This window comes from Lipophrys pholis, assembly GCF_963383615.2.
Source record: "Lipophrys pholis genome assembly, chromosome: 10".
NCBI classification, from domain to species: Eukaryota; Metazoa; Chordata; class Actinopteri; order Blenniiformes; family Blenniidae; genus Lipophrys; species Lipophrys pholis.
In genome coordinates this window covers 18570892-18595493 of record NC_137640.1, presented here as the reverse complement: position 1 = coordinate 18595493, position 24602 = coordinate 18570892, and the positions used below count along the sequence as shown (strand labels likewise).

The window sequence follows — 24602 nt, the reverse complement described above, 5'->3', positions numbered from 1 at the left end:
TATTTGTACTTTGTAGTTGCGCTATTCAAGATGTAAACACGGAGATCCGTGTCAAACATGCTCTACAGGGTAGAGCTGTTTGCTTAACCTCAGCCCGTCTGGACTTAGCTATATAAAATCTCAAGTTTACCAGAGAAAACTCAGCCAGTCTACAACAGAGTTGCGTATGTCGGCAACGCACGCCTCTTACCACTGCTATTCACGAAAACCTGTTGCGGCAGTTTCGTTGCGCAGAGCTGCGCAGCTGAGGGAGGCTTAAAGAGACAACAGTGAAATCGTAGCAACTTCGGGCACAAGAACCCAACCGAGAAAGACCAGGAAAGACACACAACCATGACGCCCTCTGCATGTCGATAGCAAACCTTTAAAAGGTAACAAGTTGTCTTTTCGGTGACCGGAATCCGTTTGGAGCGTGTGTGTCTCTTCGGTGGATACACGGCGTCGAGGTAGATTAGCGCTTTCGCCGCTTGTTTCGTGTGCTAACATGCTAAACGGCTAGCCTGTGAGAGCCGAGAGATCCCAGGCTGCTGCCGTCCGTGTGCAGTCGCTTGTTTAGGATTAAGGAGTTGCCCGGCAGTGCTTCGGGTAATGGCTGGAGCGGGAATCTGCTCTGGAAAACTACGTTCACTGGTGAATCCGGCATCTCGTATGTGTTGTTGTCCCTGCAGTCGACAACATCGGCAACCGCGTCGCTTGGGATGCTATTTCTCATTTATTAAGCGTTTACTAACTAGCCAGGTACGTGTAGCATGAAGAATGTCAATCAATGAATATTTTATGCCCTGTCCCGCTTTGGCTTGCTCAATTTTCTTCGATTTATATAATGTGTTTATTGTACATTAAAAACAACAACAACAACAAAAACAAACAGTCGGTAACGGATTAGTTGCTGTTACATCGATTTTTTTTTTCTTTTTTTAAACAAGCAGTAGGAGGAACCGTGTTTTTTGCTCGGTGGCCAGCTCGGTTTAATTCCCGTAACCGTGTAACATCTCGGCTTCACACCAAAATATTCATACCGGTTCAAATATTACATTTTCACGACCCGGTCCGCAACTTTACAGTTACAAATTGGCTACGATTGAACGAAAAAATGGAGACAACTTGCGCTTCCTAATCGTCGCAGCCGGGGAGTATCTGGCCTTGTCCGCCACCGATCGGGCTAGTCTGAGGATAGCTACAGCTCCTCCACACACACACTCACAGACGGTACATGCCAATAAATGTATACATATATTCGCCATTTCTCGTCCCAAGTAGGAGAACAATGATTATAACTAAAGGAAGTGGCCGTTTGTGGATCGGTCCAAGTCAATGTTAAGCGACAGCTGTTAGGCAGTATCCACTTGCCTGCTAGCCTTTAGCATTCATCAACGTAAGCTTAAAAATAACAGGTACAGGGAATAACTGGCAGTCCACTCCATGTACAGCTGTTTATTTTGTGTTGGATCCTAAGTGTACGGATTGTGATTGTTGTTCAGAATTGACAGGTTCATTTTATGATTGAATCTGTCCTACGTCGTGCTGTCGAGCTTCATTGACTGTAACTGTAGTATGCTGGTAGTGTTGTGTGAGAGATAATGTTTCTGTGTTATTATTAGTCTTTGTATTTTCAAATATAATGACCGCCCTGCCTGGGATGCATTGGCCTTCACTTGGTACACTTGGCAGGGCCATAGCCAGAGTTTCAGAAATACTGAGGTCCACCACTCATAGCTACCGAAATGAAGACCATCATATTATTTAAAATTGAAACATTTAAAACAAGTGATTTCAATATATGTTGTGAATATGTGTGTGTATCCAGTCATAAAACTACCTAGTTCCAAAGCATTGTCTTAACAATTTTTAATTCCATACACATTGGAAAAAGACCTAGGTCTAGACTTCGGTGTCCTCAATGGTAGCTACGGCCCTGACACTTGGTACACTTTTGTTACACCAGAACTTTCAATGTGGATTGAAGCCTAAATATGCCCAGTTTAGTAAAGGAACAGTTCAAATTTAGTTAGTTTTTTCCCTCTCTGATGGATGTTTGTATTTACTTTTGAAAGGTAAACAGTCACATGAGTTTATATTCTCTCAGTTTTTAAGAGCCCAAGGTATCAAACCACATAGTTATGATACCACTGGCTTTCAGGAATTGAGGAAAATTGAGCAGGTGAACTATGGAGGGGTGGAAAAGCATGTTTGTCCAAGCATTGCCCCAAGGGAAGGCTCACAGGCTTTAACAGACAGCTAACATGAAAAACCACACAGAACTTCCTGATTAGCGACAGACAAGACTGAAAGAGCAGGTTGTTTAGGTTATTTCTGCTGTCTCCAGGAACAAACTGGTAATGTTTTAGTTTGAATACACCTGGGCTCCTATTTTATTTTTCATTTGGGTCACCTTGACAAATGAAGGACTTCACAATTTCAGGAGCTGATCATTTGGCATGTGTGCTCTAATGGCTTTCACCCTTGTCATTTCTTATCTCGTGACCAGGTAGACGAGTTTACCCACAATTCCTACAAGTATCGCCATGTTTCATGCAATAAGGAAGACACAGCAGTGTAATGATTGATACAGTGTGGCATACCTGTATTAGTAGTGTGTGTGTGTGTGTGTGTGTGTGTGTGTGTGTGTGTGTGTGTGTGTGTGTGTGTGTGTGTGTGTGTGTGTGTGTGTGTGTGTGTGTGTGTGTGTGTGTGTGTGTGTGTGTGTGTGTGTGTGTGTGTGTGTGTGTGTGTGTGTGTGTGTGTGTGTGTGTGTGTGTGTGTGTGTGTGTGTGTGTGTGTGTGTGTGTGTGTGTGTGTGTGTGTGTGTGTGTTGGCCCTTGTAATGAAGAATGGCAGGCTCTCATAAGTTTAATGTGGATTGCTTTTGTGAACTGTCTGTTTATTTACTCCCTCAAACTGTGAAAACATTTCAGGCTTAGATAATATTTGTAATTCTAGATGAACTTAGATTGTTCTCACTAGTTAGAGTCTGAGGAAATAGGAATAAAATTTGGGCTAAGCAAAAAACAAAACAAACAAATGTTATCTGGTTCACTTTCAACCACATTACTACCAGTTTCCCCTTTCACAGACATCACATTCAGGAGGCAACGTCTCCCTGAAATGAAGCTTATTGATTTATACACAACAGCTTTTCTGTGTTTTTATTCCCGTTAATTAAAGTTGTAATGTTGCACATGCAAAAAGTGATGGAATTAATTATTGAAATCAAAGGAACAAACTTCCTTTTAAAAAATGTGTGTGAACATTTTTGTTTCAAAACGCAGCAAGCAAAAATAAACACATTTTCAAATACATGTATGTTGCCACCAAAACTAGTATAGCTTTTGTACATTATAAGTTTGTTCTTGTGTTTATTAATGATAGATTTGTCCTTGCAACCTTTGGAGTTGTTATATAATTATGCACACAGACACACGCATGCAATATATGTAGAATATGCAAGAATGTTCTCACATATGGCTGAGTTAGCTTTAGAACAGACTATATCCCAATTCTTCAGATAATATGCCTCCCAGTGATGTAAATGTTATGAGGTAAGGCATTACAGCAGTTATTGATCCATGTAAGTGTCTGTCTATAGGAAAGAGTGGCTGTTCATTGCTATTGTCTGCATTACCTGCTCGCTTCAGTATCAGCAGCTCCTTAGATCATGGACATCAGAGAGATAGGAGAGCGACTCTTAACAGAGGTGTCTGTGTGGTGTTGTTTGTAAAAAGCTGCTCAAAAACAGCCAAGTTACACAGTTAGAAACTGAAATTATAGCTGCCGCTAATTCCCAGTTTTGTTTCTGTTGTAGTATGTAGGTTACAGTGAAGCTCGTATAGAAAGAAATCAACGTTTTCTCATCCTACCCTTGTGTATTTTCCATTTGGTCACTTTCCCTGAGCTTTTTCACTGCGGCTCTGAAGAAGTGCACAACTGCGAAAACAGTGGCCGGCTCGCTCAGTGTCAGACAGTGAAGCTTACCTCAGCTGTGCTTCACACAATTAAAATAGGTAATCCTGTGTTTAGAAGAGCTTCTTTGTGATCAGTTATTTTCATTTTTAATGGAATATAATACACAATCCTATGGATCGCTGTGCACGTAAACGTCAGCTGTGGAACAGCCACTGGAGACATAATTAGATTTCCAATAAATTGTTAGGTTTTTGAAAAGTTTCATCTCCTCATGGCCTTCAGGTGTGTAGGGACAATGGTTGATTTGGGATGCTTGCTAGTGTTTGGTTTGCAGATTGTTCTATTGCTGTTGTGCATCACTGTGAGCCTTTGTTGAACTTTAGTGCCTTTTGGTATCATCCAGCCAAAACATTCTGGAAGGATAAGTAATGGCTTAGTTTGTGTGTGACATGTGACCCGGGTGGTTGTGATGACATAACATAAGACTGTATCAGTCACAGTGAACTAATTTCTGTCTTGTTTTTGAATTTGCAGATAACCAGCTGACGTCAAACCAATCCCGTTCCCCATCTGGCACATTGCTGTTTTTCGGTCTCCAGTTGCCTCTTGTGCCGCGGCCCTGCAACATGGAGAGTGTCCAGTGTGTCACTGAAGGCTGACCCGAAGGAATGAGGCACTTCAGGAGATGTTCCCAAGTGGCCTTGTGGATACAGTAGCTGGGTTTTGGAGTGCATCTGTATGACTTGCAGTGTATGTGCATCTGTGGGCACGTCTTAGCACAGCCTGCCTAATCGTTAGGCAGGAACATGCTATTCGGAGATTAGAACTGGAGGAACAAACCAGAAAGGAGCCCCTCCGTTAAACCAGGAGCACCACCAAAATAAAAGGGAAAAAGCTGTCTGGTTGACACACAAATTACTTCAGTGGCAGTTTTCACTCGTTTAAGTGTCTTTTGAGCCACTGCACATTTTTGCAGCAACACCTTTCCTCTGTCCAGCGAGACGTTCGCCCTCCCCCTCCTAAAAGTCTCCTCCATCGTTGTTACTGGAGTTTCTATGGTTTGCATGGCTGGAGAATAACCGTGGAGAGGCCAGGGTATCACAAGCTTATGGATTTTGACAAGAGAGGGGGCAAGGGAGAGACAGAGGAAGGGAAAAAGATGTCTAAGACAGCAGGCAGCAGGACTGGACATGGGGGAAGGAGTTCAGGAACCAATTCTGGAGTTCTTATGGTTGGCCCAAACTTCCGTGTGGGTAAAAAAATCGGCTGTGGGAACTTTGGAGAGCTGCGGCTGGGAAAAAATCTCTATACTAACGAATATGTGGCCATCAAATTGGTAAGTGCACCCTATTTTCTGAGATTGCATTGCTATTTTGCAGTTTTGTCCCTTTGGCACATTGTTGTTTTGCATCAGCTTCACTGAGGTGAATTATTGGATTGATGTTTTTTATTAAGAAGGGGAATCAACATGTTTTTGATCACTGTGTTCTCATTGTCAAATCTGTGGGTTTCTGCTTTTGATTGGATGCCTGATTTAAGATTATGTTTTATTTCTAAATGTAGAAGTATCTCAGTAAATGCTGCACCAACTGTATTTCAAGCATTTATCATTTAAGCAAAATAGACTCTGACATAGGGCTTGGGGATTTGGAAACATTTTCTGATTGTGATTTATCGGACAGATATTGCGATTAAGATTTGACTTGCTATTTATTAATTTTTTAACATTTTACCTGGAGACTTTAAATAGATTGCAGAGTGAACTTTGCCAGTCAAAAAAAAGGTTCTTGTGCTAAGATCAAGTCCCAGTAATGCTTACATGCTATTTATTAATGCAAATATGAGACCTGGAAATACAAGAATGACTTTAAGCAAGTATTTATTCTAACTGTGTCTAAATAGTAATAACTGTATTCAGTGCAATTATTATTTCAAATATCGGTGAAAAATGTCTATACAAATGGATAATAGACATCCACTTTCTATACAACTCTGACTCTGAAATAAGTTAAATTAACAAATGAAAAACACTCAGAAAGCGAAATTAAATCTTCTAGACGTTCGATTTACATTAAGGAGAGGCCTAACGGCTGGAGTTTCCTTGACTACTGGACATGACGACACAGAAGCGTCAGTCATGGAGTTACCGACGGGACAGTTTTGCCTTATTGTGCTGTTATATAGAGCAATTAAAAACCCTCTCAATGAGGAGCAGCCACTCAACTGTTGGTGTTTTTTAACACAGGTAAAAACTATGACGTTTTCCATTGCACCTTTTTTGTCGAGTGTCTGTTGCCTTTAATCTGAAGCGGTTCCAAATAATATCTGTACTGTGTTTCTTTGGTATTAACTTGAATGGCTGGCCTGCCCTGCAGACCCAGTTATTATTCACACTGTTCCCCAGCTTGTTCGTTGTTGGTGGGCAGATACACATGTGGTTTGTGTGATGGCGAATGATTGGCCAGCAACACACGCACTCAATCCACTGGTTAAAATGCTTTATCACTCAATGTATTTTTGGCATTGCAACATCTCGAATTGCAATAAGACTTTATATACGTTTTTCCGGTGAGAAGTTATGGTACCACGCCAAATACAACTGATTCTGCCTTTGCATCTTTATTATTTCTAGACTTGGGTTCATGCCAACATATTGAACTTTTTAACAAATACAAATCTGGATTATTATTTATTTTATTTATTTTTTAGGATTTTCAAGGTCATTCAAAGAGGAAAGTTGAACATGCTAAATAATAATATTAATAATAATAACTAGGAATTTTAGTGTTGCTGATGTTGAGGTAATGCATCTGGTGGTATCAGTTGTTTTCCATCTAACATTAGCTTTCTCTAAATGCTCAAATAGTTTTAAAAAATACAATTCATTTGTGATCTCTAGTTTACTGAACAAAATATTGACTGTAACAGTTCAAACAGTTGGAAAAAATATGCATTTTGTTGATGGGATTATGCAAACATGGGGAAATGCACTTGCAGTCTGCTTCATCAGTTGTACCACATCAAATACTCATGAATGCAAATAGTTAATCAGCCAATCACAACAGGGATTCAATGTATTTAGGCATATAGACATTGTCAAGATGAGCTGCTGAGAGCATATTAATAAGGGTGAAAGGGGATTTCAGTGAATTCGATTGTGATCTGTTTTGTAGATTACGGATGGGCTGGTCTCAGTATGTCAGAATCTAATGATCTACTGGAATATTTATGCACAATAATTTTAAGATTTAAAGAGAAAGATCTGAAAATACTTATTGAGTAGCACTTCTCGGTCAGATTGTCTCGTTGATATCTGACAGAGGATCAATCCAGAGTTGTTTGAGGTGACAGAAAGGCAACAGTACCTCAAATACACTCTCATTGTTAGCAAGGTATGCAGAAGACAATCTCTGACCAAGCAACACGTGGAACCTTGAAGCTGATTGGCTACAGCAGCAGAAGATCACATTGGGGCGTCATTCTTGCCAGCTATGAACACGAAATCGAGGCAACAGATTGCACCGGCTCACAAGAAATATTATACAAAAGTAATTGCATGTTGTCTGGTCCTATGATTCTCGATTTATCCCGGCACTCATTCAGCTGGTAAGGTCAGAAGTTGTCAAAAAAAAACCCAACCTAAAAGCATGGATCTATATCCTGCCTTGTATCAATGATATGTTCTTCTTGGCACACTATGACCATTATTCAGACTGTCCAGTCGTCACTTGTTGGGATTGCTGATGCTTGATCTGATCGCCTCTTCCTCAGTTACCCTGTTACCCTATTGTTACACTGCTGCAACCATATAAGTAACTTAACAGCATAATAGAATTTAGATTTTGAAAATCTTAGTGATTTCTTCTAACAAAATTAATTGATTTGAACATCTAAAAAAAAAAATGTTGTGCTCTGAAAATCATGATGTAACGCTGACACAGACCTCGCATGTTGTTGCCGTTCAGACAATAGTGCTGCGGGCACTATCGCTATGTTATATTTACAGTCAACACCTGACGTCAGCAATGACAAGCTAAAACTATGTATCAATTAAAAATCCAACTAAAATACTTTTTTTTTAATACTTTTGGGTCATTTTCTAGAATAAATATTTAGACACTTTCTACTATTACTGATGCATTTCATTGCTGCAGTACTACCAACTGTTGCATCTGTTTATATGCTTCGATTTCTGACATTACATTTCACTGATAAGTCCTGTGAATACTGTCTGTATTGAGTTCTTGGAGATTTGGGCTTTCACTTGTCGGAGATCTAAATGTGGCAGCAAAGTGCTCATTTAACCTCAGTTCGATTCATTTTGTTCCAGAAATGGACAGCAGTTCACTTTTTTCTTTTCTTTTTTTTTTTTGCAAACTCAGCATTTGAACTCTGACAAGGCTCAGCTGTGAAGTTTCAGAATTTCAGGTGACTACCTCATGAAGGGTTTGCAGCGCTGTCAACAAAGCAACTTTGAGGAATCTAAATTATAAAACATGTTTTGCGTTATTTCACACTTTTTGTTGTTGTTTTCTCCATAATTCCACATGTGTTCATTCCTAGTTTTTGATGCTTTCAGCAAGAATCTGCCATGTAAATAGTCCAGAAAACAAAGAAAAAAACCATTGAATGACAAGGTGTGTGTGTGCACATGCACACACGCGTGTTCACTTACTGTTAATGAGACACACTTGCTCTTCATGTGTTTGTAAAAGAGGTACAGGATCTGTATTGGATAATATCTACACACACACACACACACACACACACTTACACTTCATTGTGCCAAAATAATTAATGCAATTTCTGTGGTATAGTCACCCCTACCTTCATACTCTACCTTCGTTTTAGTGAGTACAAATGTGCATGGACTTCTTCTGATCAATATTTTATTGTGACTTTTTGTTTAAGGTCACCATGAATGTTTTTCTCTGCCACAGGTTTTGTATTTCCCACACAGGCTGTGACAAACAACACAAAACGTCAGGGACTGTTTGTTTTCAGGTCGTTGGCTCCGTTGGGCCAGATACTCAACAACTGCTCAACAATTTCCTCAAAATATTAACTTTACTCCCGTCACATTCTCATCTGTTGCCACTTTTACAGGTTTAATAACAATGTACACTAGTGTAAGACAAGCCTGATTCGATTAAGTGTTCGTACTGAACGTGGTGGCTGCTCTTGAGTTAGTGCCGTAACTACATGGGTGTATACAAGATCACCCTCTGAATTTCTATCTCTTAGGAAAGTCATTATCTCTCAATGGGCATTCACCAAAGACTTTGATAACCACATAGAAGGCAGAGGTTAGCAAACAGCTGTAATTGCAGTTCTCCTCTCCTCTGAAATCTTTAATTGTGCTTGCTGCCTCTCCCCTTTTGCCCGTGCACCCTTCCATCTGTTTGGATATTTTTATCCCATCGGTGTCCAGCTATATCTGGATTTGGCATTAGGGCTATAACACTGCTACATGGATCCAGCATTTATCTGAAGGTTTAATAGCCAAAGGAGGAAGTGTGTTAAAGGTGTAATCAAGCTGGACAACGCCCAGCTAATAGCAGGGCAAGAACGCAAGGACTCTGGATGATGTTAGATTTTATTTTTGAGGACTTATTTCAAATGAAAAATTAAAAAAAAATGTTCTTCTTTTTAATCGCACGTTTTGAATTACAGTTCCGGCTCCTTTTTTAACATTCAAAATAGTCATATTAATCACTTTGTTTTAAATAAGACATTTTACAGTTATTTCCCTTGCAGGGTTCAACCTGCATACGAGTGTTGCGGAGGTGGACGTACAAAGGGCTACTCCCTCATTGACTGTGGAGCTAACTGAGGCCTTGACGCATTTTTCGGTCCACATGATTCTGTCTGTCCCTGATCTCGCAGCACCCTGGGGGTAACCCAGTGAATGTCACTGCCTGTTGACGGGAGCTTCTGTTTTTTTCTGAGCAAGCTGTTGCAGAGCTTTTCCTTACAGACTAAAACAAGCAACAGCCCTGTTATCTACAACCACCTGCTAACACATGCTTGACATGAGTGGTTCATCCTTCTTTGTCTGTCAGTTACTTCAGGGATCACTTCCCACTTGTAGGGAGAATCTGGATTAAGTGTTGCAAAGCATACGCCAAAAATGACTGATATCAATCAGGAAAATAGTGACAATTGCTTACTCAGTGAGGATCATAATATATCTTGTGTTCAGTTGATGTACTGCTGCAAATAGTAGACAGTGTTTAGTGTTGAAGGCTTTTTTTTTTCTCAACTCATGACTTAAACTGGTGGACTGGTTTCCAATTAATTTCATTCTTAAATGTCTAATATGTGTTTAAAAAAAAATAAAAAAATTTTAATTTTCCCCCATAATTGATTAGCAACACTAAAACTCATTCCATTTCAGATTTATAATGAATAAACTTATATACTGCAAGCATTTATATTTTTAAGTGACAAAAGTGAGTTTACATGTCATAGGTATAGGAAGCTGGAAAAAAAACAAGCAACTATTGAATATTCTCGCTTCTTCAACATTTGTGCTGATGACGTTTTTCTTAAGAGATCTGATGTTGATCTCAGTGAAAATCTTAAGAATTGTGTGAATAATAACTTTTTGTCCATGTCAGAAATGTTTATTGATCTGCCAAGAACCCAATGAGCCATATTTTTTGCAAGGTAAGCGTGATGTGATTGATTAGAGTTGCTCTTATCTCACTCCTTTGTTGTACCGTAATCAATTCTAAATGGGGACCTGTGAAGGACGGCCCGTATTAGTGATTACCTAGTACTCAGCTGGACGTTTAGTATTGTTTCAGGGATGATAGTGTCTCCTGCTTGCACCTGGTACTGAGGCGACTACCAGTGTCACCCTGCTTTGCTACGTAATAACAAGTGCAAGAGATGCATGGCATTTCAAGGCACGAGAGCCACGGCCAGAGCGGCTCAACAGAACCGCTGTAAATGTTAGCCGCAAAAAGCAAGAAAGAAGGGGGAAACTGCTTATCGCTGAAAGGTTGTCTTTGTTGGCTGGCCTCGTCGAAACACAGTGCTTCAGTCTTTGCTTCAGCTGGGAGCTTTCTCACACTGACAAACGCCTGTGTGATGGAGGCAGGACTGTATAGCCACTGCTGTAAGTGCACTGCAGGCCTCGCTCCTAAGGGGAGATCCCAGTGTCTTAAAGAGACAGTACAACAGTACAAACGTGTCATATGGTTGTGACTGCCTGTGGATACTCCAACTGAACAACACCACCAACTACGTTCATTGTGTCGGACGACTGAGAAAATCAACAGCCCATAATGCATTATTATACATTTCTGATTAAAAATAAAACCACTTGCTGTTTCGATATTTCAGTTCCATGTCTGATTAAGGTCATCAGACTTCCATTATCCCCATCCCTATTTTTCACTCCCATTCTCATCAGTTCTGTTTGCAAATCATTTTCAACAAATGACAAATAGGAGGTACTTGTGGTGCTTGTAACACTGGTATCAAAACAAGCTGAAGACTCCTCTTTGTGAGATGATAACTACATTGGGCTGTGACAAGTGGATGTAATATCATCCACGCACAGGAGGGGAGTAATAAACAAATGTTATGGTGTTGGCACTTATTGTACAGCATGGTGACTCCCTATAGCTCTGTGAGAAGGGGCTGATGTTGAAGTTACGACCAGGGGAGATGGATACAGTAAACAGAGAGACCTACTGTGCATTGTGTGCCAGTCGTATACATGCAGTGCTTGTTCAGTGTGATGACACTTTTCAGATTTATTTTGCCATGAAAGTGGAATCTTTTATTATCCAGACTTGTTATTTTTGCCCAGCTATTTCAGTTACTCTTGATAAAGTGGCACCGATAAATCAATATATATATGGAAATGTTAACATACAATTGGACAGATTGGTTTGAGTTGAAAAGTGGCTATTTGTCTGTCTGCTGATTATAACAGGCAAATGGTAATTCTACTAATACTGGAGCTGATAGCCATAGCTTTTTGAAACTGAAATGTGTTTATGATGTTTCAGCCTTTTTCCAAACCCAATTGGCAGAAATGATATTCATGTATCAGGCCAACATGGTAATCATCCCGTGTGTATGGGGAAGCGTGGAATGACTCTGGTACTTTTTGTATTGTGTGGCTGACTCATGGATGCAGAGGCAGCAAAGTGAGTAAGGTGGTTTATGCAAGTGAAGCCTCTCACAGTGCTGGTCAGTCGTGATACTCTGAAAGAAATCTGAGGTGTTGTATCCAAACCTGCTGTCTGCCTCCCACTGAAGCATGATAAGCAGCTCTTGTTGCAGTCTCGCTCAGCAGCTTCCACCAGCTCACCATGAGGCAGAAGAATTGTGAAAGCACAAAAGCTCTATCAGCATGTTTCGCTGGAATTGAAGTGACATTTCGACGATGTATGTTCTCCACCACCTTTCTTGGGCTCTCCAGAGTGGATGCTGGACAGAATGAATGAATAAATCCTTGCATGTCAACAGCACGTAAAAGCCCACCTTCAGTCAACTAGTTAATCCCGTAATGAATCAGTAGCCAGTCGCAGCCCAGTATGCTCACACAGTTGCATATTGTTTTGTCGGGATCTCGTCGTTATCATAAAACTTACACAGGTTTGTCTTATTTGTGACTGGAGAGTCATCAAGAAGAATGTGGCTGTTTTATGTAGAAATAATCTATAAATTGTGAATTGTGTGTTATCGTGAATGGCATATGCCTTTAGGACAGCAAGTGCAGTGTAATTGTACTTCTATTCTTGTCTTTTGCACTTGTCATGTTTTCCATGTAAGAAAGGAGTTACACATGAAATTGCATCGTCTCATGTGAGTTTCAATGGTATTTCATTTGTCATCCGTGCTGCAGCCTCCAAGGAGTGCTACCACAGGTCATTCATACATGCCTCAAACTGTTCAACACTGATGGTCCAACATAATCCACTTAGTAAATTACTGTAAATATGTATATTTTTCCCTTTTGAAATGGTTTCCAGTGTGTTTGTTTATTGTATATTGTAAATACTTGCATGTTTTTATTGTAAATTCTTCTTTTCCTGTTATAATTCATAATGCTTAAATATCGTATGGAATATTCATAATATGTAATTGAATATTTGCAAATATTTAATAATATATATTATCTTAACTATTTTTGATTATAAATATTTGTGCCATAATTTAAAATTTTGAATAAAGTGTTATCTTGCCAAGAATTTCCACTTCTATGTCACACTATTGAATCGGAGTGGTAGAACTACGGTCAGAATAACCAAACCCGAAGTAATTTGAAGTGAGCTGAAGCCAAGTTGAACTTAGATGTATTTTGAGATTTTTTTTCTTCCCCAGAGTAAAGAAAAAAGTTTTGAGGTTTGAATTGAGACGGTTTGATGTTCTGCAGGAAATTCAAGCATTTTGGTACACAGCCAGGGCTTTACAAAATAAGTGGAAAGGATGATTAGAAGTGTAGCATTGTTTTTGTTTTTGTTGTTATATTAACTGATTTGAAAGCAAATGACAGTACATTTCAATATCAAATATTATTTTTCTAAAAACAAAGTGTTTATTTTTGAAGATAAGATATAATTGCATTATTCCATTCAGCTGGTCCAGAGCACTTTTTATGCCCGGTATGCTGCCATTTTTGAAAAGACGCCGTAGTAGCACAGCTTACTCTGCATCAAGTAACAATGCTGTTTTCTTATTATCTTTTATATGAAACTGTCAAGGTAGTTGAACAGTAGTTACAAAAACTGTTTCTTTTACAAAAACTGTGGTGTGACTGTATTTGTCACAGTACGAGTTGTCATTATGACGACTTCGTCTGACTTGAGTATTTAAAAAAAAAAAAAAAAAAAAAGAAAAGTCCTCTCCTCCGTCCAGGTTGTGGTAATGAACCTGAAAGCTGCCATCAACCGTATTTACAGAAGAAGAAGCAGCAGCACTTACTAAAACAGACAAAGAAGGAAGGTGAGGAAGAGTGTGGAGTTAGAGTTGCCGAGCCGCTGGCTTAGTTTAAATCAGGCGTATGGGAACACTTCGGCTTCCCAGTGCAACATAATGGCGTTGGCACACGAGTGGTGGACCGGACAAAGACCATCTGCAGGCGATGTTTCTTGGAGGTGCAGCGGTATGTCGCTGGAGACGCATCAAACATGCACATACGATGGCATCACCCCGATATGTCTATCACTGGCGCCAGGGAAAAATAACTTGTGTGTAACAACTTGTCTCCACTGCTTTAAAGCAGCCTGTTGACATGAACACAGACGAGACCAAAAACATCACAGAAGCAATTGGCACATACATATCCCCTACAAGAAATTGTCCTTTTCTCTATATGAACAGAATGAATGGCATGGGAGCTGTCCTAATGGATATTTTCAATGTTTTAGTCTTTTTCATTCTCTTCTTTTTATAACAGGAAATGGTATTTAGTGTTGCAGTCTGTTCAAAATAAATGGGAAAAAGCTACTCATGTATGTCTGACTTTTTGTTATGTTTTTCCCATTGAACTGAACTGTACTCCCCCCGCCACACACACACACACACACACACACACACACACACACACACACACACCAAGGTACATGCAGAACCTTGACTTGTGTGGACCGTTACGCCCGTAGTATTCGCCACAATGCGTGTCACCGATACACATCTACAGGCAACTGACTTAACCAGGTGTTCAGTTTTAGCTGTAGTTTTATTGTCTTGGCAAATATGGAAGCAAACAATTTATGGTTCAGTGAGGCCATAAGTCATTCATTGTTATAGAAAATACATGTAAACACACCAGTGAACTGTAGGTATTGTCGGCATTTAATTTTCATTTGTCCTATAGAGGACACATTGTCGTTGAATTAGAGTTTTTACTCCCAATTATGTCAAGGAGGCAGGACTCAGTAAAACAATTTTTATCGGTTATTACCAGAGTTAATTTACCAGGAAGTACACAATGTGACGCATTGGAACATCGCCACGCCTCACTCTTCTGTTTAGTGACAAAAGAGACTTGCCTCTTGTGTTCATGCGAGTGAAAGTTCACATGGTGGCGTGGATCTCTGGCAGCCTTGTTCACTGTATTTGCTTTTCTGCGACTGCAACAGCACCTTCTAAAGATTTCCTGGTATTTTTGGGGAAACCTTGTAATTTTGCTCTGTGCATTTGTTACTGGAACAATAGTAATTCATTTAATAAATGTATAGTCTAAGGAAGGCAGCGAGAATATCTGCTCATTTTAAATGTAGATATTATCTGTCGATACTGAACTTTGTGCCAATCCCTGGTGGACGTTAGTTATTTACATATTGCATCAGCAGCATATTTAGTTCAAATATTTTGGAATAAAATGTCTAAGTTAGTAAGCAATTGATTTGATTAATATCATACATTTACCAGATTGTAACTTGATAATAACCATTTAATGACTTTTAGTACATAATTCGACTAATCAATTCACCTATCATTCTTGATTCGCTTGGCAGCTCTGCTTTAATTGTATTTTAATAGCAATGTATTTCGTGTGTTTTGACCAGTCTGCTGGTGAAATAGCTTTAATCACTGAGAAGAAGAATTATAAAATGAAGAGTGAACACACTCTTCCCAGCAAATTGCACTGTGCTTACTGCTCTGCTGGGCTGAGTAAGTGTGAGGTTGAATGGTGCTATTTTGTTCTCGCGTGAGAAACGAACCTAAGCCCAAAACTTTATTAATGAATAAACATGAATAAATCCATCCATCTTTCATAATGTTTTATCCTGTGCAGGGTCACGGGGTGCTGGGGCTCCTCCCAGCTAACTATAGGGGAGGGCAGGGTACACCCTGAACAGGTGGCCTGTCCATCACAGGGCAACATGAAGCTGCTAGCAGGTCTAGTTAGCCACATTTAGGCTAATTTGACATTGTTTGTCAGTATAAGCCCTTTTCTTGTGTAGTCTGGGATGCCAATATAGCGCTCCATAACCTTAACTTTGCAAGATCTACAACCACTTACCTTTGCTATAGGTTAAGACTTTGGGGAATATTAACGGGATACACCATGCAGGGACCAAAAAAAATAACCTCCAGAGTACAGCACAGCACAAACTGCCTGAAGCTGCAGTAGAGCTCAAACTGCCTTAAACTGCAGTAGACTTCAAAAGCCAATTTAGTTGTTGAAGACTGATTTATAAGGCTTCAGAGGGCTCTTTATATATACGATACCTACCAGGGATGCAGCGTTTCTCTGTAAAATATTGAACCGTTTGTTTCACCCCGCACGGTTCAATACGCCTTTATAGACGGCGGCCTTTTGGTTTCGCAATCAATTTTGCATTATTGCTTTGCGTGTACGCCTGTCTGTCCACAGACCGAGTCAACCTGCTGCTACCTGCTGCCCCCCCCCACATGTGTTGTCAATGTCCAATCACTGTTGCGACTCCGCCCTCTCACCCTTTCCACCTTGTCTTTTTCTTGACAGCTGATTGTTGCTCAGCATGAACGAAAAGTGGTCCATTCAGGTGATACGGGGAGTCTAGCTTGTTGTGGTTCAGCCTGGTCTCAGTGAGCAGAAAAACACAGCAATTCCTCGTGTGGAAGTTCCGTCTTAGCCTGAGTTGATCGATTTTGTTGTCCATGGAGTGGACATTAAGATTGGAACAGAGTTGGAAGAGCAGGACGGTTGTTGGCTCTCAGCCTGGTTAGCATGCCGGCTCTCTTCCCCCTCTTCTGCCGTCGGACGCACCGCTGTCTCCTTCCCCGCCGCTCTTTCCTAAATTAGCTGTCTTTTAGGAGTCCAAATCCAAGGACCTCAGGAGTCCAAACGCTGCCTTCATATGTGGTTCCAGCTCCACATTATGGTTCCTCAGAAGAGGTCGGTCATGAGCGCTGTATTTCAGCCTCGAGCTGCTGCACAAACTGGTGGTAAAAGTACAGAAACCTAGCAAACCAACCAGGAGCTGAGAAGCCGCTGCACCACTGCGCGCTGCTGTCTGAAAATAAGTGGATGAAAACAAGTTGAGAGACGGAAGTTTGAAGGAGCACCAGCTTCAGAAAAATCTCTGGCGTGGAATCATTTTGGTTTCGCTGTTGAATACAAAGACAAGGGAGTGAAAATGGTTCACTGAAATTTCACTCTCTGCAAAGGTTGCTGACATTCGAGGACTCTACAAGATAACACCAGCGATCTTACACGAACCAAATCCGTGGCCCAAAAACTGAGGCTCTGACCAAACCGTGTCCTTCCTGTATCATTGCTTCCCTGATACAGTATAAACTATAGACATATGTACTACTAGTTATGTATATACAATAACTGAGTTTTTACCAGTTTTCCTTTTTAAGTTTATTCAACTTTTGCTAACTAATATTTCTGTTCAGTCACTGAAGAAATTTATCGTCAGGAACAACCCCTGTCTACAACGTAACAATTTTTCATCCCTCATACACAAATACACCCTTAATTAGCAGCTCCAGAAAATTCTCACGAACATAAAAGTTGAGTCGCGATTCTGGCATCACCAGCAGTGCCCAATTATAACACTGGGTTTTCTGAGGCATCTGATGGCTCCATCTGCTTGTACTCAATTTGAGCTGAAATAAGAGAGGTGCTGAACATAGTCCAGCTGTTGCTCCCTGACACCACTCGATCTGTAACACCACACACCTCTGATCAAAACACACACACACACTCTGCTCTCGGTCAACTCCATTTGTTTGAACCCTTAGTGATCTATTAGCGTCATTAAGTAAAGATGCATTATGTTGACATTTGAGTTGCCCTGCCTAAGAAGTGATGAGTCACCTTTCCAGTTGCGTATTGTGAAATATCTCACTGGAGGTCAGGCAAAGGTCAGTGTCTATTCTGGGCCTTATGCATAATGCTGGGTCTGTTCCCCCGGACGTTGCACACATAGGTATGCGTAAGCACTTCCAGAATATCACACTGACTTTACAAATGATAAACAACAAAGATGTTTATTAATGCGTTTCATTATATCATCTCAGCTGTGTGTTACTGTATTTGGCTGTTTTAAAATACACTGTCCTGTTGGATCCATGCAAACGTTATCCATCCATCCAGAGTTTAACCCTTTAAAATTCAGCCTATTTTTCACTCCGTCCATCCGTCTGTCCAGTTTATCCAACTGGATGTTGGTGAGCTGAAGGGCCATTATGGTTAACTATGAGTGAACAGGTTACACCATGGGTAGGTCACATGTCCATCACACAGTGAAATACAATTACACACAGTCTTATTGCTTGAAATACCGGCTGTGTGGATGGATTTGCGTTTTCGCAGACAATGCGGATCAGCAGACAAAGTTCAAGCCATATGCAAAGTTGCCGGTACAAGATGAAATACTTGGGGAAACACGATGAGCCTGGCAGGGCACCTAATAAGTAAACACGACACTAAACGCTACCAGTAGCATGGCTGTCTTGCACACCAGCTTTGACAAGCTTTCCATTGCAAAAACATTGTTTATGAGACACTATAAATGTGATTAAACGTTTACATGTACATTGGTACAATGGCACTTTGAGTTAACAAGTGAACTCTTACTTTAACAAGAAATGTGGCACTTTATAGTGAACAGCTCTATTTTCTTTAAAAAAAATTAATAAATTGGGGGGTTTAAAACGTTTTATTTGCATGTCTGGGAGAGATCAGGAATCTTAAAGTGTCAAATAACATTTTAGTTGCTATTTGAGAGTTGATATGAATGTAATTGTTATTGTTAAATGAGAATTTGATAGATCGTCTTATATGAAGTGCAGGCCCCCTGAATCTAATCGAAATGGTATTGTGGCAGGCTTTGCTATATTGGCGAATATTGTATCGTTGTACAGAGAATCGATTTAACACCGTATCGTGATGAAAATTGTGGTTTACACCCATACTGGTAGAAAGAACTTTTCAACTTAATTTGATCAGTGCGTCATTGTAGAACACTGGCATAGTGCTGAATTACTAGTATTTGTCATTTTCATCACTCGCTCATGACAGGTTAATGTTTAGTTAGCAAAATTATAATAAATCCAGCAGATGTTTGTCTTTTCAGTGAGGGACAATTGATGCGAGTGCCAATCAAAATAGAAAATGTATTATAAAGGTGTAAATATTGTATAGCTATACATTGTATTTGCACAAAGAAGGATCTGAAAATCTTCACTGGTCTCCGATGATTTATTTCAACTTCTATATCAGGTGATTCTTTTTGCTGTCCTTCATGCATATTAAGTGTTGGCGCTGTGCTACACATGTAATACAAAGCTTTTCTACGTGTTACTGTCGTTGCATGGCTCTTGTTCAGTATGATTTTGTGTTTTCCTGATTACATCTATCAGCTTCCTTTTCATCCTCTTGACTCGTTGGTCATTACTATCTTCAGTCACTGAGGTCAGTGATTGAAGGGAGGACAGAGTTTTTTTCTCTCTCTCTCAGCTGTGTTGAGAGATCAGATTTAGCCCAGATGACATCATATGCAGAGTTGGTTAATCCCAGGAAGTGGACTTTGTGTGGCGCTGATGGCTTGCTCTGTCCACACAAGTCTTTGGAAGCTACCACAGGTTAAAATGTAGAAACCACTAACTAATCCATGATGATATAACCACATTTTTTTCCCAGGCTTCAAGTGTTATACTCCTATGATGGAGCCTTGAAATAGCATGTAACAGTTCACCCCCCCATGCTGTGGTTGATACAGGATTTGATCGTACATGGGCTGTATTTGGTTGTAATGGCAATATCAGGAAATCTGTATGAATCTAAGCAGTGGGCTGGGGCAAGTGTTTATATTATAATGTTGCCTATTTAATTGTGTTGGGCCAGTGATAGTTGGTATCTACTTAAATTTGGTGCTTTTAGTAAACAGTTTTTTTCATTCCCTAAGACAGGCTTGCTTATTATGAGAGACATGTTGATATCAAAGCAAAAGTCTGATACGTGTTCTGTGTTTTTGATTTGGTTAAGAAATCCTTTTTTACCAAAATGGTCCATCTCGTCTCTAAAAACTGTTAAATAATTGATTTTAAAATATATAAACCCGTCATCTTATTTTTTATAAGTCATTGTTTCCATCGACATGCAATACATCAAAAATCCAATTTTGTTTGTTATGAATGAAGCTATTCAATTTCCTCTTATTTTAGGATTTTGCTTTTATCAATCTTCATCTGGGAAGTTTTTACAACCGTTTTTAATATCACATAAATCATCAGATTAAATAAATTGGTGTATCTTGCTTTCATTTCACATTATTAAATAGCAATAAAAAAGCCTTTTTGAAGGCTTATGGACAACTCCAATATAATAACATATGGATTCTTCCTCTGCCTTATTCAACTCTCAAATAGTCACATGAATATGCATTTTGATTTATAGTGGCACAATGTTCGTAGGGTGCACAACTCCATCCATTCATCCATCCATCCATCCTGCAACTTTTTGTCACATATTGCTTCTAGTGTCATGGCCATACACAATTATTAATTTAGGCACCCTGAAGTGATTACATTGTGCATCTTTTCAGTGAAGGTGTCACACTACTGTGTAGTGGTGTATCTAAGGATTTATATATGTTCGAAAATGTATTTGTTTGTCAGCATTTCCTCCCAATTTTTAATCCCTACATTATGGCCCCCTGTTAAGGGAAATAATAGAAAAATAATCCGATGATATTAGAGCTATTGGATCGAGCAGGATGAAAGATGATTTATATATATAAATTTTTTTTAACTCATTTTAAAAAGTAAGTAAGTTTTAACTACTTGAATTAAATTATGAGACAACTTTTTGTTTGTATTCAAAGTTTTTGAGATGCACAAATATCTACATGCTTCATTTGTTGCATTTCGCTTAGATTTCTTGACTTGAAATTTTGTTTCTGACCTCACACAGACACCCACCGCACGAAGGCAATGGTTTGAAATGGGTCAAAGTGAATTCCATGGTAACACATATGGCTGCAGTGCAGAACAGCTGAGGTGGAGAGGTTACTGAAGCAGCAGGTCAGACAGAGAAGGGCCCTTATGGCCTGTGGGTCAGCTGTCATGGACACAGGCCACCACGCTTCTCAAAATCCTGCGCCACTGCATGACACCAGACATATTGGTAACCACATCCTCCACTCCAGTTTAGGCACAACAGCCAAATTAACAGTGAGATTCCTTAAAGAATTATCATAACTATATTATTTCATTCCAAAAAAGTAGCTTGTATAGAAATACCAAATATTGTTACCAAAAACATTTTCTTTTTTTTTTTTTTTTATATATAAAAGTTGATCACCCGGGATCTACCAGTTTGTTCATATTTGTATGTATGAATATAACAAAACACAATGTAAACATTTTTTGTGTTGTATTTGTTGTAAATATATGGAGAGAAATCATAACACTTCAATACTGCTTGCCCCCACCACATTGATTTTGAAGTGACTCTGTCCTCATGCCACCGATAGGCTCCCACTCTGAGCTCAGGGAGCAGATCAAAAATATCTGATATGTGAAAGGGGCTGAGAAAAATCCTTGTCATATGCATAGATGTTACATCAGACATTTGTAGCTTGGCTCTGGTTATTTACACGGCCATAGCTTAGCCCATCTGCTGGGAAAAGAGATGACTCTTAAGTACGTAAAGCTGCCATAAGCCTCTGTTTCCTATTGTAAGCTGTTTTAAAGGGTCCTGTGGTTTGGTGCCATCTGTTTTTACTCAATATTTCCATATTTAATAATTTATTTCCCTCTCCTATCCTCCATGGTGTGACTTGCATGAGACTCACTGGTAGTCTGTGTTCATGTGGGAGGTGAATGATGCTACAGCAGCAATGCGCTCCACCTCTCAGACCGGCCACGTGTTCTCCTCCCACAGGCTTCCACTCCTCTTTGTAGCTTCCTGCCATCCACTCCCTCGTTCTACTTTCTTTCTTTTGCAGTAGCTTTTTTTTTTTTTTACCTCTCAGACCAAGCTCTCTGTCGGTCAAATTAAGAGGGAGATCGTGAGATGTTTTTTTTCCGATGAGGGGGAAACACAAAATCTTGCTGGCTATACGACGTCGTAGAGATCACCCAATGGTTTTAGTTCATGTGTTTTCCATAATCATGAGGATGAGTCTGTTCCTTTTCATGTTGTAGTTTGATGAGCTTTATTTTTCTACACTTGTGACCACATCACGTATACAATGCTCCTGGCAACCTGTCGAATAAATGAAAATTTTACTAAAGGCTACTCAAAAAAAAATGTTTGAAACGAAATAGTTCAAACATCGTATCTGGAATGTATTGTGTGTATTCAAAACTTTTTGAAATCTTTCATCACAGTCCTTAACAAGTACATCAGATTTAAAAGCTGCTGAAGCATGCACGTTGGACCCTGCAGTACTCTTGAGCAGGGTTTGGGATTGTTTCGAAAATGTAATGTTACAATTACAAATTAGTGTTGTTTAAAAAGATCATCAGTAACTTGCTCTAACTACCACAAAATTCAAGTAATGTTCCAGATGACGTTTTGTTACTTTTGGACTACTTTAATACGAAACATAAATAAAGACAGAAAAGTAAAGGAGATTTATCCCTTGCTCAGTGTATTTCTTTCAAGAAACATTTAGCATTCCTAAATCAGGTGTTACTATATTGAATTTAAAAAAGGAAAAAAATAAAACCATGAGTTTCTAAATGAACTTTTAGAATGAAGGCTACTCATTCGAGGCAATGTGACCTCAGACCAATGGTGTGCAGGCCCCATTGGTCCATATTTCTGGTGCTGACCAGCCAGGAGGCCAGCATTTAATCCATGAGCCAATAGTCTTGCACATCGCTTATAATATAGCCAATTATTCTGTGGCCATCTTATAATGTATACATGATATCAAAATGAGTCAGAGAAACAATTTGTAAAGATGTTTAAAATCACTCAAGATGACAAGCAAGATTTAGTTTTGGTATTGTAAGTAAAATGTGTACTGTGACTACTTCCCCAGGTGGCTTCTCACTATTGACATGCTTCGTGATAGTTTTACAATGTATGGAGCTGGTTTATTTCTGGTTTCATCTATAGATATATATATATATATATATATATATATTTTTTTTTTTTTTTTTTTTTTTTTTTTTTTTGAAGTAATGTTTATATAATGTTTTAAAGTAAAACCTAATGTGTGCATTGTTGGTTGTTTTTTGTTTAGTTAGCATGTTGTCCCTTTGAGAGTTTTCACTGGATAGCCATGTTTCCTCTCACAATCTGACATGCTTGTTAGTTCAAATGGAAACTCTGAATAGTCTCCGTATTAAAGTGAGTTAGTCCTGTGATGGACTAGTGAACTGTTGGGACGTACCATGCCCTTCGCCTTTTGTTAGCCGGGGTAGGTTCCAGCACCTCTGTTTAGATTAATGAGAACCTTTTGGATGTTCTCCAATTAAGAATTTACCGGACCATAGCTTTGTTTCACACTAATATCACCGACCAGAAGCCAGTAAATGTTATAGTCAAAACTAATCTATTGACGGAGAAAGCTGATCGAGTGGTATTAATAGTTTAGCTCTTTAGTCGTATACAATTTTGTGTCTTTTCTCCATTTAGGTGGAGCAAGCCTGTACTTTGTGGGTCGCCTTTCAGCACACAGTGAACACGCTCAATAGTCCTCTGTTAACCACTGCTGTAAAGCATATTAAAACTCTAAATGAAATCTCCAAAACATATTTATTGGACTGAAAGTGCAGTTTTTGTAAGATGACGGAAGGTGCCTGCCTGGTGATCATGGTTCATATTTGTTGTCTGTACTCCTATGTGCAGAAGCAGTACAGCATTGAAGCTCAAAACGTTTGATTTAATAAACGTATAATGGAGGGAATGTGGAAGCTTAACAGACTCAACTTTTAGTTTATATAATTTGTCATAGAGGTACTCAGAAATTAGTTGCACATGGAAATAAACTTGTAAGATTCAATCTTATTTGAAACGCATATCAGGATGTTGCAATGCAAATTTAAGTTTTTGGTACTTTCAGATTTTTCTATATAGACATGCAGAGTTAACAATTGTAGCATGCTTTGAATAATCCGATTTTTCTTTCTTTAATTTCTTTGTTATATGGGCGATATAGTCTCAAGATAAAAGGACTTGCTTATTTGAGGTTTTGGCCCCCAACATTGTGATATTTGATTGTGCCTATGCCATTCAACCTTTTAATATAATGATTGATCATGTGTGAAAAGTAGACTGTATTTTTGCAGTGTGGGCGCTGGCATTAGCACAGGTTGTGTCAGAGCTATTGAAGATTAAGAGAAGGAATTAAGTTAGGTGTCTGTGTTTGTTTTATCCCCTTCACGTTTGCCCATAATGCCTCTGTCATCATGGGAGTGGGGTTAATCAGATTAGGTTTTAGGTTGTAATGCCAGTGCTTGCAATATAATGAACAATATGTCCCGGTGGGTTGATTATCAGCCATGTCATCACAAACGGCAGCTGCACACCAGCTGCAACTGCTCTTTATCCTCTCACATCCCACAAGTCCAACCACAGCCCTAATTAAAGCTTTATTAAGGCATTGGAAATAGTCAAACCTTGTAATGAATGTATTTAGTTAAGTGCAAGGTAACCATGTTGATGTGTATTCGGCATTGTCACTTACAAACTGCTCTCTCCCTATGAGACCAGACAAAATACATTTGTGTCTTTTGTGGTGTAACAGTAAATCTGTCATATTTCTTCATTCCGTGAA

General features: G+C 39.4%; 1 protein-coding gene across 13 annotated transcripts in view; it reads left to right on the top strand.

The window, feature by feature from the left end:
• The first annotated feature begins 225 nt into the window (after window positions 1–225).
• Window positions 226–24602, top strand: part of csnk1g2b (casein kinase 1, gamma 2b) — a 52900-nt gene continuing 28523 nt past the window's right edge. For 4 of the 13 annotated variants that reach the window (XM_080473883.1, XM_080473882.1, XM_080473873.1 and 1 more), the window contains exons 1-2: window positions 239–371; window positions 4438–5239. In XM_080473883.1, coding sequence (XP_080330009.1) covers window positions 5012–5239 — 228 coding nt within the window. In that variant the 5' untranslated portion in view covers window positions 239–371; window positions 4438–5011. Of the gene's footprint in view, window positions 447–536; window positions 739–4437; window positions 5240–24602 lie in introns of those variants that run through there. The other 9 variants (XM_080473884.1, XM_080473878.1, XM_080473881.1 and 6 more) reach the window with 9 other exon arrangements.